Here is a 16509-nt window from a genome sequence, read left to right as displayed (position 1 = left end):
CCGTCCATGCGGAGAACCACTGGTGACTAAGCGGCTGCGAGTGCAGCGTCCGTGACCAGTGGTGACGTCAACGAGGTTACGTCTGGTCAATGAGGCTGTGTTCCCCTAAAACTTCTTAGAGACATATAGACGGTTGGTTAAGAAATTACAATTTTCAGATCAGATCTTTTCATATAAAAAAAAAATACCAAAACGAATGATACTATTTAGTCATTGGCCTATTTACATCTATCCAATATCTAATACTTTTATGTTGGCGGGATGCCCTTGTATTGATTTACACTACTTCCTTTTACAGTAGAAGAAAATTTACATGTGCAGAAGTAATTTTAACAATTGTGCTGTCTCAGGAGTTTTTTTCTTAAACCACCAAGTCAATACTACTGGTTGTATAAATCTAAACACAATTACAAGGAGAAGGGAAAAGAGGAATGAAAGAGGCTCAGATTAAAAATAAAACTTGTATTCATGTGTAATAATATATCCCAGTGCTTTGATAGTTGGCTCTAACCCCACACATTTACACCGAGTTTTCAGTCTTCCCTAATGTTTATGCTTTTGTTTCAATATACTGAAGCCTACCAACAAAATATGCCAGAAGCTGTTTTTGGCATAAAACTGGTACTTTTATAGCATACACACTGTTGTGCACCTTCTGCTAAGTGAGCTGAACGATCACAGTGAACAAAAACTTTACTTGCTTTACAAGTTCACACAGCTTCAAAAGTAAGAGCTGCAGGTTAAACTTTCTATGATTAAAAAGAAAAAAAAAGCAAGGCGCTGATAATAAATGGCACTGATAAAATAGGGAGCAGGGATTACTAACTAAGCCCAGGCAAGGCTCTGTTGTGTGTCAGTCTTACCATCCAGAAGGGAAGTCCCACACTTTCACAGTACAGTCCATCGATGCAGTCATCAGCCATCGTCCATCAGGGCTGAAAGTCTTTGAAGAAAAAAAAAAATTATAAATAATATATAGATAAATACATTTCAACAAAGATAATTTTTTGTCCATGGTAAATGAAAGTGATGCGACTGTCCTCACCATATCATTTATCTTTCCGTTGTGTCCAGGGAACCTTCGCACCAGTTTACAAGTTTCAATATCAAAAGCATTAATGCTGAAGTCATCGAGGGTGACCGCCAACATACCGCTGTAGTGATAAGCATTTATTCATCATTAGTCCATTAGAAACATTAAGGATATGTGCACACGGTGCGGATTCTGCTGTGGAATTTTCCGCGCAGATTTTGCTTCTGCAGGTAAAATGACCTGCGTTTTACGTGCAGATTTAGTTCAGTTTTTGTGCGGATTTCCCCTGCAGATTTCTATAATGGAGCAGGTGGAAAACTGCAGCAAAACCGCACAAAAGAAGTGACATGCTGCTTCTTTTAATTCCGCACCAAATCTGCGCAGAAAAATCTGCAGCATGTGCACAGCGTTTTTTGTTTTACATAGCCTTAAATGGTACTGTACATCACGTGCAGTTCTGCAGGGCCAAATCTGAGGTTGTAGAGGAGGTAAATCACATACAATCCAATATGCTACTCTTACAAAATGTAAAAATAAATGATACAATCCAGAAGGAGGAACATCTGATATCCAACTTACCTCTCCCTGTGGAGTAAGGTGGATGTAGGGGAGACTGGAAGATCTATTGTGTGCATTAACTGTTTAGACTTGAACTTCCAAAATTTCATGAGTTTGTCACTGCCCACGGTGATAGTCATCTGGTTTAAACCATCAACTACAACCCCTCTGACAGCGCCATCATGAGCTGAAAAACATATGAAGTACATTCCTTACAACTTGGGATATGGATGCAGGCGTGCCAATTGGTTACAGTTACAAAAAAAAAAAATAAATAATCAAGGCCATTACATCAATTACAGAAGATAAATGGTATAATACAACAAATTTAACAATCACTTTCCCAATCCCCCGCCACTTGGTGCTTCCTTGTCCCTGCTGGCCTCAGTTGGTGTGTCTCCAGTAATGCCGTCGCCAAGTCATGTGACCCTGCAGCGGTGAAGCCGCAGTGTTGACAAGTCGCATTATGAATTAACACCAGTAAACAGAGACGGGCAAGGAGACCAGGATAGCATCAGCAGGGGAAGCAGTATGGGATTGATAAAGTAACTTTTACTCTTTTTTTTGGCAAGATTATCAGCTGTTAGTAAAAAGATTTTACTGGGTCAAATAACTAGTGATGAGTGAGTATACTTGTTACTCGGGTGTCCTCCGGGTATTTTAGTGTGCTCGTAGATTTCGCTTTCGTCGCCTCATCTGCATGATTTATGACTGCTAGACAGCTTGAATATTTATGTGGAATGCCTGTTTGTTAGGGAATTCCCACATGTATTCAGCCTGACTACAAGTCACAAATCATGCAGCGGAGACGAGGAAATCTAAATCACCGAGCATGCCAAAATACTCTGGAGATCACCCGAGCAACGAGTATACTCGCTCATCACTACAAATAACCCATTTCAAAACCCAATATTGGCAGCATCTGTGACTTCCTGCTTCGATCAGGTAAGTGTGTCACCACCTTGAAGCTGTTAAGATATCGTCACACATAGTGACTCACCAGCGATCCCGACAACGATATCAACGTGTCAGGGTCGCTGGCGAGCCGCTACATGATCGCTGGTGAGCTGCCAAACAGACAGCTTCACCAGCGATCAGGACCAGCGACGCCGAGCGCGCGGTGTCGCTGTATTCGTTAGATTAGTTACCAGCGCGCTGATGCAGGGAGCTGGTAACTAAGGTACACATCGGGTTTCTAAGGGGCGTGCGTCTCTTAGAAACCCGATGTGTACCTTAGTTACCAGCTCCCTGCATCAGCGCGCTGGTAACTAATGTAGAGCAGTGCTTAGAAACCCTGCATTTACCTTAGTTACCAGCTGATTGCTGGTCTCCCGCAGCGATGCGTGCTGGCCAGCAGGAGACCAGCGACCAAAAAAAAATGTCCAGGGCTTTCCTACAGTGATACCCGGCAGGGGGGCCGGTCACTGATCGCTGACACACACAGCGATCTCGCTGGTGAGATCGCTGTTACGTCACAAAACTTGTGACTCAGCAGCGATCTCACTAGCGAGATCGTTGTGTGTGACAGGTCTTTAGAAGACTCCAACTAGTTTCATTTATCCATGCCATATCTGCAGCATTTAACACAAACAAACAAGATTAAAGCTGCGCTTACAATCAAGCAGCGGCACTAAATGACAGCTGATCAGCAATTTATTGGCTAATTAGGGTGTGTGTATTTTTTTTTTTTTTTTTTTTTAACAAACTGTTTACACATACAGGGAACAGTCCTGATACGCACAGAATGGTATATAATAGATGCTTCTGTGCTTGCAGGCTGCCATTGTTCTCGGCAACGCAAGATGTTTTAAACAAGTCGATACTCTGCCGAGAACGATTATCTGTTGTGCAGCGCAAAAGTTTCACTGGATGTACAGCAGCCTGTATGTGCTGCAACATTAATCATGAAGCGAACATTCCTAGGCGCACTCGTGCACGTTAACTTCAGTGTGAATGCACATCATGTTCACATCTCATTATTATAATGACCGCAGACACAAATGCAATATGCTTCGCATCACCAAGACATGCAAAACAGAGAGAGCTAGCCTGGGCAGCTACGGCAGCAGACTGACATAACTCCTCATGGTGACACCAATAGTCCAAAATCCAAGTACAAAACACTGGCACAGTCTTTTAGTAGTTAAAAATAAAAATCAGAATATACTAAAATAAGTTAGCGGTGTGAATGTGGGATAGGATCACAGATGTGATTAGAATTTATTTTTTTGGGGCCGACATCATACTCCCGAGCAACACAATGAAACATTGCACCTATCTCCTCACACTTTTCAAGCATTTTGTAAACAAAAGGTATATAAGGTACTGAGAGAACACAAAAGCATGCACAAAGGAGAACTTGCCTTTTTCCTTCCCATAACAGCCTCTGTGAATTGCAGACTGGATGTTATATACATCCACGTTACCCGCGGACAATCCAATCACTACAAAATTCCCACAGCTTGTGATTTCTACAGCCTGCAAAGTAACAAGAAATGTAAGCTGCAAGCAACACACAATCCATGACTGCCCAATTCTTCAATCAAGGGTGACAAAAACCAACTGGAGGTGGAGGGCAGCAACTGCGGACAACCAAGGACTCGGTGACGCAAATGGAGAGGCATTAGACAGTTTCCTAACTCACCGATATGGAGTCCTTAGAGGCGTCACACACACAGTTGTATGTACAGTCTGGGTAAAGGCTTGCTTTTCTTAATTCATTTCATTATTTCAGAAACAATTACTTTATTTTTCTATATAAGCAGCTAGATTACTTGTTTTTGCAAGACAAGTTTTCTTTTACATTTTCTTCATGTTTAACATTTTTTAAATTCACAATTTTATCATTTTGGTGACCGAGTTGTTTGAGTTGCTTTTTTATGTAATCCGTACTGGCATTATTTATGTTCCCTGAGCAGGATAATGTGATTATCTTATTAAACCCACCTTGCTTAATGCAGAAAAACAATTTTTAACTGCTTATAATTTAGTTTGACTTTTTTTTCTTGCGTCACCTAGGAGGTCTTGACCATTAAAATGACCAATACCTGCATAATCCACTGCAAAATATGAGTCTCACAGAGAATCCTTGTCTATCAAGCATTGACAAGCAGTCTAACTGGCTCTGCGACTGGCAGAATCTAATAGGTTTCCATACATGGCAGCCTGGGGGGGGGGTCACTGTTCGGCTACATTTGTAATAAGCAGCCCATCGGCACCCTACCATCACACAGCTAACGCTCTTGTGATGACAGGGAACATTTTATGGCAGTCACGCAAGAATCTTCTCCGTGAAGTCATCCAAGATGGCTGTCACCACATATTTAAGGCTGCACTCCGTCCGTCTGAGGCACGCATGAGCGTGAGAATAAGAGACTCCGCTCATGACAAATGTCTCAGAGTTCTTATATAATTCCTGGAGCAGCATCAGGGACTAGCATAACATAACTGCTCACTCAACCTGACAGGTGTAGAACGGGACAAAGAGCAAGATGGTGAAAAAAAGCCACTTTGCTGAGTGAGTCTTTGTGCTCTGCTGTAGAACAGTTTTCAATCAAAACTGCTGCAACCAATAAAGTGACATAGCTGGAATCAAGGTCTCTGTCCCCAGATCATGCTGATCTCAGATGGGGCAGCAAAAACCTGCTGACAGATTCCCTTTAACATTGACAATCTGGTTTAAGGGTATAAAATTTTAAAAATTGTTAATTAGTCATCAAATTCCTAATATTTTCAGAAATAAATGTAAAACAAACAGAAATTTATTATTAAGGCACAATGTGCAGTGGAAAAAAACAACTTTCAGAATCCTTGATATGTTGATGGAAGGATTGCAAAGTTATTACAACTGTCAAATTTGAAAAATAGAGCTTGGTCATGAAAGCCCTGACTGGCTGTGTCACTAAGGGGTTAACTCCAATGACTGAAGCACCTAAAAGCTATGTTCACATGTCCAGTAATGAGCGGGTATAACAGATAAAGCATCAGTCCGTTGACAAAAAATTATGCGGACAACTATTTTGTCCACCAAGAAAAAAGAAAAAAAAAAAAAAAGATTTCAACTGAATCTGTGTTTTTTTTTTTTTTTAACATTAAAGTCTATGGAAAATTGATCTGCTAACCCCTAGTGACCAGGTCAAAATTTGAAGTGTCATTTTATATGGCAATAACTTTTAATCTTAAAACTATCCCAGTGATTTTGAGATTGTTTTTTTAGTGACACATTAGATTTTATAGTAATGGTAAACATAGGTAAATATTTTAATAAATAAATGTAAAAACATCAGAAAATTGACAAAAAACAGGATTTTTGGGTTGCTTACCGTAAAATCTGTTTCTCGGAGCCTTCATTGGGGGACACAGAGACCATGGGTGTATGCTGCTGCCACTAGGAGGCTGACACTATGCACAAAAAAAGGTTAGCTCCTCCTCCGCAGTGTACACCCCACCGACCGGCAGGGAATTCCTCAGTTAGTGAGAAAGCAGTAGAAGTAACAGAATAGATTGAAAACAGAACAAACAACTCAACTGTAACCAATCAACCAAAGTAAGAACAGGAGTTGTAGAACATGGAGGGTGCTGTGTCCCCCAATGAAGGCTCAGAGAAACAGATTTTACGGTAAGCAACCCAAAAATCCTGTTTTCTCGTTTGCCTTATTGGGGGACACAGAGACCATGGGACGTCCCAAAGCAGTCCCTGGGGTGGGAAACAAACTTCCATCAGGCCAGTGGACTCACCACCGCTGCCTGCAGGATCCTTCTACCTAGGCTGGCGTCCACCGAAGCGTAGGTGTGGACCTTGTAGAATTTCACAAACGTGTGAACCGAAGACCAGGTTGCAGCTTTGCAAAGGTGCAGCGCGGAGGCTCTGTGGCGTACCGCCCAGGAAGCACCCACTGCCCGGGTAGAGTGCGCTCTGATCCCCGGAGGGGCCACTCGATGCTTAACCCGGTAGGCCTCCAAAATTGCCGATCTGATCCAGCGAGCAATAGTAGCTTTGGTAGCCGGGTGACCTTTCCGCACCCCATCTGGAATGACGAAAAGAGAGTGTCTTTCGCAAGGAAGTCGTCCTAGACAGATAGACTCTCATTGCCCTGACCAGATCCAGCTTGTTCAGGGACCGCTCCCGAGGGCGAGTTGGACTCGGACAGAAGGACGGCAGAACAATATCCTCATAGAGGTGAAAGGAGGACACCACCTTTGGAAGAAAAGAGGGCGGAGGCCGCAGAACTACCTTGTCCTGGTGAAGTACCAAGAAAGGAGAGCGGCAAGAAAGAGCCGCCAATTCTGACATGCGCCGGATGGTAGTGATGGCCACCAGAAAAGCTACCTTCCAAGAGAGGAGAGAAAGGGAAACATCCTTGAGAGGTTCAAAAGGAGAACCTTGCAGAACCTCAAGAACCAGATTAAGATCCCATGGATCCACGGGGCGCTCGATACGGAGGAGCCGTGTGAGCCACGCCCTGAAGAAAGGTTTTGACCTGAGGGTGGGAGGCCACCGTCTTCTGAAACAAAATGGACAGCGCCGAAACTTGATCCTTCAAGGAACTGAGAGCAAGCCCCGCATCCAGCCCTGCCTGAAGAAACGCCAGAACGGAAGGGAGCGAAAAGCACATGGGCGCGATGTTATTGGCCTCACACCAAATGAAATAGGCCTTCCAAGTACGGTAGTAAATTTTGGAAGATGATGGCTTCCTGGCTCGGATCATGGTATGAATTACTCGACCGGAGAATCCTGCTCGTTTGAAAACCTCGGTCTCAACAGCCACGCCGTTAAATTGAGCGGCCGAGAATTGGGGTGGCAAATCGGGCCTTGAGACAGCAGATCTGCCCTGTCTGGAAGCTTCCAGGGGGCGTCCGCAAGAAGGTTGACAATGTCCGCGAACCAAGACCTTCTGGGCCAATTCGGGGCGATGAGAATGACTGGTATTCCTTCTGCTTTGATCTTCAACAGCTTGGGAAGAAGAGGCAGGGGAGGAAACAGGTAGGGGAGCTCAAACTGCGACCAAGGAATGGCCAGGGCGTCGGCGCCCACTGCGAGAGGATTTCGAGCCCTGGATACAAACTGTGGGACTTTCCTGTTGAGGCGAGAAGCTAGCAGATCTACGTCCGGGGTTCCCCAACGACGGCAGAGCTGAAGAAATACCTCCGGATGTAGGGACCACTCTCCTGCCGCGAGACCCTCGCGGCTGAGAAAATCGGCGGCCCAGTTGTCTACGCCGGGAATGTGTACCGCGGAGATTGTCGGTACCGAAATCTCTGCCCACTGAAGGATCTTGGACACTTTTGCCAGGGCTGAGACACTCCGTGTCCCTCCTTGACGGTTGACATATGCCACCGCTGTGGCATTGTCTGTCTGAATCCGGACAGGCAGGCCCCTGAGGAGCTTCTCCCAGTGGACGAGAGCCAGATGGATCGCTCGTATCTCTAGGATGTTGATCGGCAGAGCAGATTCTTGAGTCGACCAACGACCCTGAACAGTGTGATTGCGGAACACTGCACCTCAGCCGAGGAGGCTGGCATCCGTTGTTACAATCTGCCAGTGAACAGGAAGAAAAGACCGCCCCAAGAGGATGAGAGGTGACGTCAACCACCAGTTGAGTGACCGCTTGATCCGGCATGAAAGGCGAACAGGGCGATCCAGGGACAGAGCCGACCTGTTCCACCTCGACAGAATGGCCTGTTGGAGAGGCCTGGCGTGAAATTGGGCAAAGGGAACTGCCTCTATCGCCGCCACCATCTTTCCCAGGACCCTCATAGCTGCACGGAGGGATGGAAATCGTGTGGTCTGTAGCGATCGTACATCCTGCTGCAGGGAGAGAATCTTCTCTTGTGGGAGAAAGACCCTTGACCGACGAGTGTCGAACAGTAGGCCCAGAAACACAAGACGTTGAGTAGGGACCAGACAGGACCTTTTCTTGTTGACGATCCACCCGTAATTGGAAAGAGTGTCTAGGACGATCGCCAAACTGAGGCGTGCCTGTTGGAAAGCGGGAGCTTTGATCAGAATATCGTCGAGGTACGGAAAAAGAACGAGGCCTCTGATCCTCAACAAGGCCATCAACGCAGCCATGATCTTCGTGAAGACTCTGGGAGCGGTGGCGAGACCGAAGGGCAGCGAGACGAACTGGTGATGTTCCTGGCGAACCGCAAAACGCAGGAAGTTCTGATGTCCGGAGAATATGGGAACATGTAGATAGGCATCTTGGATGTCTATCGAACACATGAATTCCTGCTCCTCCATGGAAGCGATTACCGAACGAACCGACTCCATCCGGAAGTGGCGAAGGCGAACTCTCTTGTTGAGCAGCTTGAGATCCAAGATGGGTCGGACCGCCCCGTCTTTTTTCGGCACGACAAACAGGTTTGAATAAAACCCTGTAAACCGCTCTGATTCGGGAACGGGCACAATCACCCCGGAACTGAGGAGAGAGTCGACGGCCGAAAAGAACCCCGGGATCAAAGCTGGATCTTTTGGAGGACGGGATTCGAAGAAACGATCCCGTGGAAGAGAGACGAACTCTATCTTGCATCCTGACGATACAACTTCACTGACCCAAGCGTCCTCTACTGAGGCCAGCCAGACGTCCTTGAAGAACAGGAGTCGACCTCCCAACTGGAAGGGACCCTCGGGAGTCCGAGGATAGTCATGCTGATGTGGACCGTCCAGATCCGGATGGTCTGCCCTGCGAAGAGTGGGAGCGCCAGGAGGGAGTGGGTCTGAAGGAAACTTTCTTCCTATCTTGGCGTGCCTGCGGTCTTTGTGGGTTGGAGGAGGTCTCCGCCGTATTGAAACGGCGGTAAGCCCGAAAGGGTCGAAACTGACGCCTTATTGGGGGTCTGCGAGGCTTGGACTGAGGCAGGAGAGAACTCGTGCCTCCGGTGGCGTCCTTAATAATCTGGTCCAATTGGGATCCAAAGAGGCGCCCTCCCTGAAAAGGGAGATTAGTAAGAGACTTTTTAGAAGACAGGTCCGCCTGCCAGGCCTTGAGCCAAATTGTACGTCGGATTGCCACAACGTTACTTGACGCCTGAACTGCGCAGGATGCGGCATCCAAAGAAGCAGAAAGCAGATAATCCCCCGCATGGGAAATCTGATTGGCGAGATCGGCCAATCGATCTGGTTGTGCTTTCTCTAGGATGCCCTGACGAAGATCCTCTGCCCAAGTAGCTATGGCCTTCGCTGCCCAAGATGAGGCAAAAATTGGGCATACCGCCGTCGAAGCCGCTTCGAAGGCAGACTTCGCTAGGGATTCTATAATCCTATCATTAGAATCCTTCAGAGACGCCACGCCTGACAGCGGGAGAACCGTATTATTAGAAAGCTTGGACACGGGTGAATCGACCGAGGGGGAAGCAGACCAGTTGTCCGTGAGCTCTTTAGCAAACGGGTACAGAACGCCGAGACGCTTTCCTCGTTGAAAGCGTCTGGTCGGATCTCCTCTTTCCCTGGTAAAAATCTTTCCAAACTCGGAATGTAAAGGGAATACCCTGGAGGGTGTTTCCTCCCGTCTGAACGAAACCTCCTGATCTGAGGATTTCACAGGGGGGTCAGCAATGTCGAAGGTCTGATGGATCGCTGCAATGAGGTTCTGCACAGTAATCCTCATGTTCGCATCCTGGTCCGAATCCAGCTCTAAGATCCCCTCAGATGACCTGTCCGAGAGCGCTTCACCTGACTCGGGTGAGGAGGCCCGGGAGGGAGGCTGCCGAGGACTATGTGGAGACATGGGGCGAGGAGAGGATTCCGGCTGGAGATCCTGCCTGGGTCTTTTGCGACTAACACTGGCCGACTCAGATGGAACCTCTTGAGGCCTGCTGGACCCTGTAGAGGTGTCCAGGGGCAACTTATCCAGAACGGCTACCAGGGACTGAGACACCCTGGTGAGGTCTGCCACTGACTGTGATAGAGACGAGGCCCAGCCGGGCATGGGGGGGTTCACTCTCGCCTGGGGCCCTAGATGGCTCCTGGGCGGCGTCAGGTTGAATAGGATTGCTACAATCCAGGCAGAGGGAAGTGGACTGACCTGAGGGAAGTTTGCGATTGAAGGAAGAGCATGCAAAGAACTTGACTAGAGTGCAGGGGGGAGCCGCAGGGCGGTTACGGTCAGATTTGGAGTTAGACATAGTGAAAATCTGAGGGAGAGCCGGAAGGTTGGGGGACAGGGTGCAGAGAAGGGTGTCAGCCTGCAGATGCAGAGCTACTCACGGTCCGGTGACCCCAGAGACGAAGGTATCCACCACTCTGCAGATGCAGGTCAGAGGAATATCCGGCGGACAGGCCCAGGGAGCGATATCTGGCTGACAGGGGCATCCGGCTGTGCGGCTGCAAAGATGGCGACCGCCTGAAGGAATCAGAGAAAACGCGCTCCCAGGGGAAGGAGGGCGGAGCTAACCGCCTGCTGAATCCGGCACCGCCCATGGCCAGGAACAGGCTAAGAAGGGCGGTGGGAGGGCCTGGAACGGGCGGGAGAAGCCCGCTTAGTAGAAAGGGGCGGGGGGCGTGGCCGCGATACCGAAGTAGGCCCGAACTGAAGCCGGGGCCTAAATTACTAGCGGCGGCCGCCTGTCAGCACGGGGTCGGCGCGGAGGTGCCACAATGCGAGCGCCGCCACGAGAGGACCCTAGGATACCCGATCGGAGTGTCGGGGGAGAAGAGGACAGTGAAGGGGCTGGCTGTAGGAGCAGGATGGGCGAAGGAGATCGCAGCGCCACCGCATCCCTGCTCCAGGGAAGACGCCGCAAACGCACCCTCGGGGAGGAATGCTGCTGGCCAAAGGGTCCCAATACTTACCCGTCCCGGACCCGCTTCTTGAAGAAAGTACCTGTACATGAAGAGCCTGCGTCTCATCCAACCGACAGGCTCTGGTAGGCGAGTGGGTGGGAGACTGGCGACGAGGACCCTCTGGATCGCTGACAAATCTTCGTGTTGGCGTCCGCCTGGAACTGTGAGGATACGGGTGGCAGTACACGCCGTACTCACAGACTCCTTGTGGGAGTACAGTTGTGACCATTCACACTGTATCCCTCTGGGAAAATCTGAAAAGGAACGACGCACGTCGAGGTAGATATGGGTCTAATTAAAGACCCGTGTCCACCTCCTACTGACACTAAGCTAAACTGAGGAATTCCCTGCCGGTCGGTGGGGTGTACACTGCGGAGGAGGAGCTAACCTTTTTTTGTGCATAGTGTCAGCCTACTAGTGGCAGCAGCATAACACCCATGGTCTCTGTGTCCCCCAATAAGGCGAACGAGAAATTAAATTTTTTTTGCCATTTTCAAATATTAATTATCCCTTTAATCCAGATAGTCACAGCACACAAAATAGTTAACTAATACACATAATTTCCCTTATGTCTGCTTTACATCAGCACCATTTGTAAAATGTTCATTTATTCTGTTAGAGAGTTAGAACGTTTAAAAATGTAGCAGTAATCTCTCAAGGAGATTTACAAAGCTTATTTTTTGAGGACAGATTCAGTTTTGAAGTGACTTTGGGAGACCTATATATTGGGATATATATCTATAGAATGCATTTGCTTTTATTATCATTATGTCCTCTTGTTGAAGAATTTCTAACTTGTCTAGCAGTTCTATAGTGGATGTGTTAGGAACTCAGTGGTCCACACCCTATTTAGCATAATACTACTTCTTATAAAGCTAGCCACAATTTTGGAACACTTATCACAATATACCTGAGGAAGCCATTTTATACTGTCGAAACGAGTTGTATGTGCTTTTTCTTGAGAAATATTAAAAACCTTTTCTGGATAAGTCGTCTTGGAGCCTACACCTACGGGAGCGCAAATAGCCAGGTATAAAATTTATTGAAATGGAGGGAAATAGATGGCTATCTAGCAGTTCTGTTTTCCATAGACTTCAATGTTTTAAGAAAAAAAAAACTGGTCAAGTTGAAATCAGTTTACAAAAACAGCTGTGTCTGCAAAACTCTTGTCAACGGATACTGCAGGATCGGTTCTAACGAATGATTGCTAGATGTGAGAACATAGCCCAACAAGGTAAATGACAGATTAGTCTCGCCTCCTGTCGCTGATGTTGGATGTATGATAAAGCCGGCAGAACTCCTGTGTTGCACAATTACTGACTGCTCCCTAACTGTATGAAGTGTTGTGCCATTATGGCTCAAGGTGTTAGGGTACCGTTACACATAGCGATGTACCAGCGATCCCGACAACGATATGGATCGCTGGTGCATCGCTAGTGAGCTGCCACACAGGCAGATCTCACCAGCGACATCGCTGGGGTCAGGGGTCGCTACTTACCTGTCAGACGTGGCGATCCTAACGCCCTCCCGCCCGCGTCCACGCATCGCCGCCACAGGAAGCCCAGCAGGAAGCGCCCGACGAGAAATGGTCCAGGAGCTTCTCGCGCGACCAACGATGAGCAGCGGGGGAGCCGGTCGGAGGTAAGTATCACATGCAGCGATATCGCTAGCAATATCGCTGCAACGTCACAAAATCGGTGACTTTACAGCGATATTGCTAGCGATATCGCAGTGTGTAACGGGGGCTATAAGGGATGACGTTTTTACTGATTCTTAAATCCTGTTACATCAATCTACGTACCACTAAAAATGAACCATACTTACAGTGGCATGTATGTCTTTCGTTTCAACATTTATGCGATTTGGGGGCTCCAGCTTGTGAGCCCCCATTGTAGATCGAACAAAATTCCAGGTAGTACAGGTTAATTTGCGTTGGTGACATGCAATAATCCCATCCCAGTCATTCTGTCGTGCAGTCTCTGCCAAATCATATGAAAATATCAGCAAATCTATAGAAAGCCATGTACACACAGACACTATTTCTGTACACAAATGACGTATAAAGTACAATAACCTAACCCTCTTAGATTCTCAACATTATCACAATGTGATAAAAAGGTGGAGCATTATTGGGAAGAGCTATCACTTCTAGGACCACTAATTCAGGCAGCACAGTGCTAGCTTAGTGAACTGGGCCATGATGTAGCCTTCAGCACAGCTAGTGGCCGGGAGTGTGACTATGCAGGAAAAAAAACTAATCCAAGTAAGGGCTGTTGGCCCCTTCATCCTCAGGATTGGTGGTGGGCCTAAATATCCGATACAATAAACAATTAGCAAGTTAATCTTTACTATAAACAATCCACATGAAAGTTTAGGCTATTCTCCATACAGTATCTCTGCATTTTTTAGTTACTTCAATTCCACTTTCTGTTGTACTGAACCATTTCACTTGTATAAAACCAATTTCTGTATTTTCTATTGACTTAGTTACCGTATTTTTCAGTCTATAAGATGCACTTTTCCCCCCCCAAAATTAGGGTGTGCCTTATACTCCGAATATAGCTTACCGGGGCAGAGCGGGGTCACAGGAGGCAGAGTCGTTGCTGCAGGAAGCTGGTGGCGGCAGGAGTGGGGCGATGCTGCGGGCCCTGGGCTGTGAGGAGGGGGTGTCCTGGCGGTGCGAAGCAGGAACGGATTCCCCACTCCGCACATTGATCTCCTGGGGGCCTTCCCTTACCCTTGGGTAAGCTACATTCGGACTATAAGACGGACCCCCATTTTCACATTACAAAAAATGTTTTCCCTGCTCTCCTCTAAATTTCGGTTGCCTTTTACAGTCCTGAAAATATGGCAAGTATTTTGGGTACCCTCTCCCATTAAAATATTTTTTTACAGGTACAACATGCCGTTAATCATAAGGACAAAAATCCTTTATATGTAAGAGAAAAAAAGTGCACTAAAAACATGTTTATAAGGATACACACCAGATGCAAATGATACAACAGGAGGCAGTCTTAGGGATTTGCAGCGAAGTCCAACTTTTTTAGCTTTGGCTTTATTTACTGACCCTATTAAAATAAGACCATGTATTCCATTATTAGCAGTGAGACGTAAAATAAGATGTGAGTTAGTTTACAGACAGTGGTGCATCAGCACGATATGCTACCGATACAGTCGCAGGGGCAAGAAGAGGATTTTTTGGCTCTTACGGTAAAAATGTTTCTCACACATGTGATTGGGGGATACAGTTAAACAGAGGTTCCTGTGTCGCCCAGAGAAATGCCCGAAAAAAAAGAGGACTTTTGGCTTTTACAGGAAAATTGCTCTTGTCACCTTCACTGGGGGACACAGGAACCATTGTTTAGCAGTGTCCCCAGTGAAGCACCCGAGAAATTATATTTTATTGTCCCCCTCCTTCCCCATTAACTTACCATGACCAAGGCTTTTACTGAACCGATCATGAACTGTGGAAAACGACTGAATAGTTCCATCTTGTCCTGCAGAAAAGTAATACAGGGAATATAATGTATCCCTAAGATTAAAACGTAAAATATAAACTACCAAGTAACCATGGCTTACCTGCACTCAAGACTTGTTTTCCATCCTGCCCATGGTGCCGAATAAAAGTAGGAGGAGCACTATGACCAACACGGAACCTAAGCAAACGACCTTGGCCCCCAGGGCCATCAAAGATCCATACCTATTAAATTAGAAAGTTGTGCAAGATTTATTAAATTAAGCAACTCTATAAAAGTTCAGAATTACAAACTCTTAAAAAAAAAAAAAAAAAAAAATAATATCACCCAAACACTTCAATGACATAATTGTTCAGAATATGTGCAAGATGTCTGATAGCTGCCTGGGATCACAAAAAGACCAATGATTGAATTTACAGTGAAGACAGCACTGCAAATATGAAGACTGGTCAAACAGTTAAGACGACTGGTTTCTTCTAGGACCTCAAAAGGGATGTGAGCCAGGAGAAGCTTCACCTTGTTTGCAACAGTTCCTGGCAACCTTATATTATAAATGAAGGTTATGATAGGAGACTTCATCCTATCTAAAGCAACTCTGGGTTGTCAGTTAATACTCAATGCAAGAGGAGGATTTTTGGTACTCTCCATAAAACCTTTTGGTTGTAGCCAACATTAGGGGACACAGAAACTATGGTAATATGCTGATAGTAAAATCACATCTTAGGAAAAGAGTCCACTCCTCCCCAACACCTGGCCTATTCCAGCATATAGCACCCAGCTATTCAGTTAGTACAAAAGCAGCAGGAGGAGCAATGATTGCTCAAACAAGGGAGAGTGCAGTGTGTCTCAAATGAAGGCGCTCAGAAAGATTTTACAGTACAAAAAAGAAAAATCTATTTTGAGTGCTTCACTGGGGACACAAACTATGGGACATTTTAAAACAGTCCCTGGGGTTGAAAAACTGATAAAAGTATTTGCAGAAGAACAGCAATCCGTCAGGTTACCATCCAAGTAATTGCCAATTGCAGTATCCTCCTGCTAAGACTTGCATTCATCGACCCAAGGTAAGAGCTCCGCAAAGATGTACATTAAAGACTAGCGGACCTATGGAACAGAGAAAGACGCCAGGCGGCATATAACCCAGGAGGCTTCTAGCACACAGGAGGAGTGAGCAATGCCTAAAGGTACTGTCACACTTAGCGATGCACCAGCGATCCCGACCAGCGATATGACGCGGTCAGGATCGCTGGTACATCGCTAAGTGGTCGCTAGTGAGCTGCCACACAGGCAGATCTCACCAGCGACATAGCAGCGGTCGGGGGTCGCTACTTACCTGTCAGACGAGGCGATGAAGACGTCCTCCCGCTCGCGTCGCTCGTCGGCGCCACAGGAAGCTGACGACGGGAAACGGCCCAGGACGTTCTCGCGCGATCAGCGGGGGAGCCGGTCGGAGGCAAGTATCAGACATAGCGATGTCACTAGCAATATCGCTGCTATGTCACAAAAACCAGTGACGTTATAGCGATATTGCTAGCGATATCGCAAAGTGTGACAGGCCCTTTAAGCAGGGGTGTTGGAGCTTAGCCCAATCTTCTACAATGGCAGATCAATACCAATGAACAATGGTAATCCCAGAGGTGGTCAGCCTCTGTAAAGAC

General features: G+C 46.7%; 1 protein-coding gene across 1 annotated transcript in view; it reads right to left on the bottom strand.

Moving 5' to 3' along the window:
* The window catches only part of WDR36 (WD repeat domain 36), a 58178-nt gene that overhangs the window by 11779 nt on the left and 29890 nt on the right, over positions 1–16509 (bottom strand). The window contains exons 9-16 of the mRNA XM_073549853.1: positions 14955–15075; positions 14807–14872; positions 14360–14443; positions 13200–13354; positions 3955–4069; positions 1613–1778; positions 1046–1154; positions 864–943 (exon numbers count right to left, since the gene is read on the bottom strand). Coding sequence (XP_073405954.1) covers positions 864–943; positions 1046–1154; positions 1613–1778; positions 3955–4069; positions 13200–13354; positions 14360–14443; positions 14807–14872; positions 14955–15075 — 896 coding nt within the window. The remainder of the gene's footprint in view (positions 1–863; positions 944–1045; positions 1155–1612; positions 1779–3954; positions 4070–13199; positions 13355–14359; positions 14444–14806; positions 14873–14954; positions 15076–16509) is intronic.

The sequence above is a fragment of the Dendrobates tinctorius genome, unplaced genomic scaffold (genome assembly GCF_039654945.1).
Source record: "Dendrobates tinctorius isolate UK_male_01 unplaced genomic scaffold, ASM3965494v1 ptg000003l, whole genome shotgun sequence".
Classification (NCBI taxonomy): domain Eukaryota; kingdom Metazoa; phylum Chordata; class Amphibia; order Anura; family Dendrobatidae; genus Dendrobates; species Dendrobates tinctorius.
Note: the sequence above shows the minus strand (reverse complement) of the source record. Positions and strands in the feature narration are given on the sequence as shown.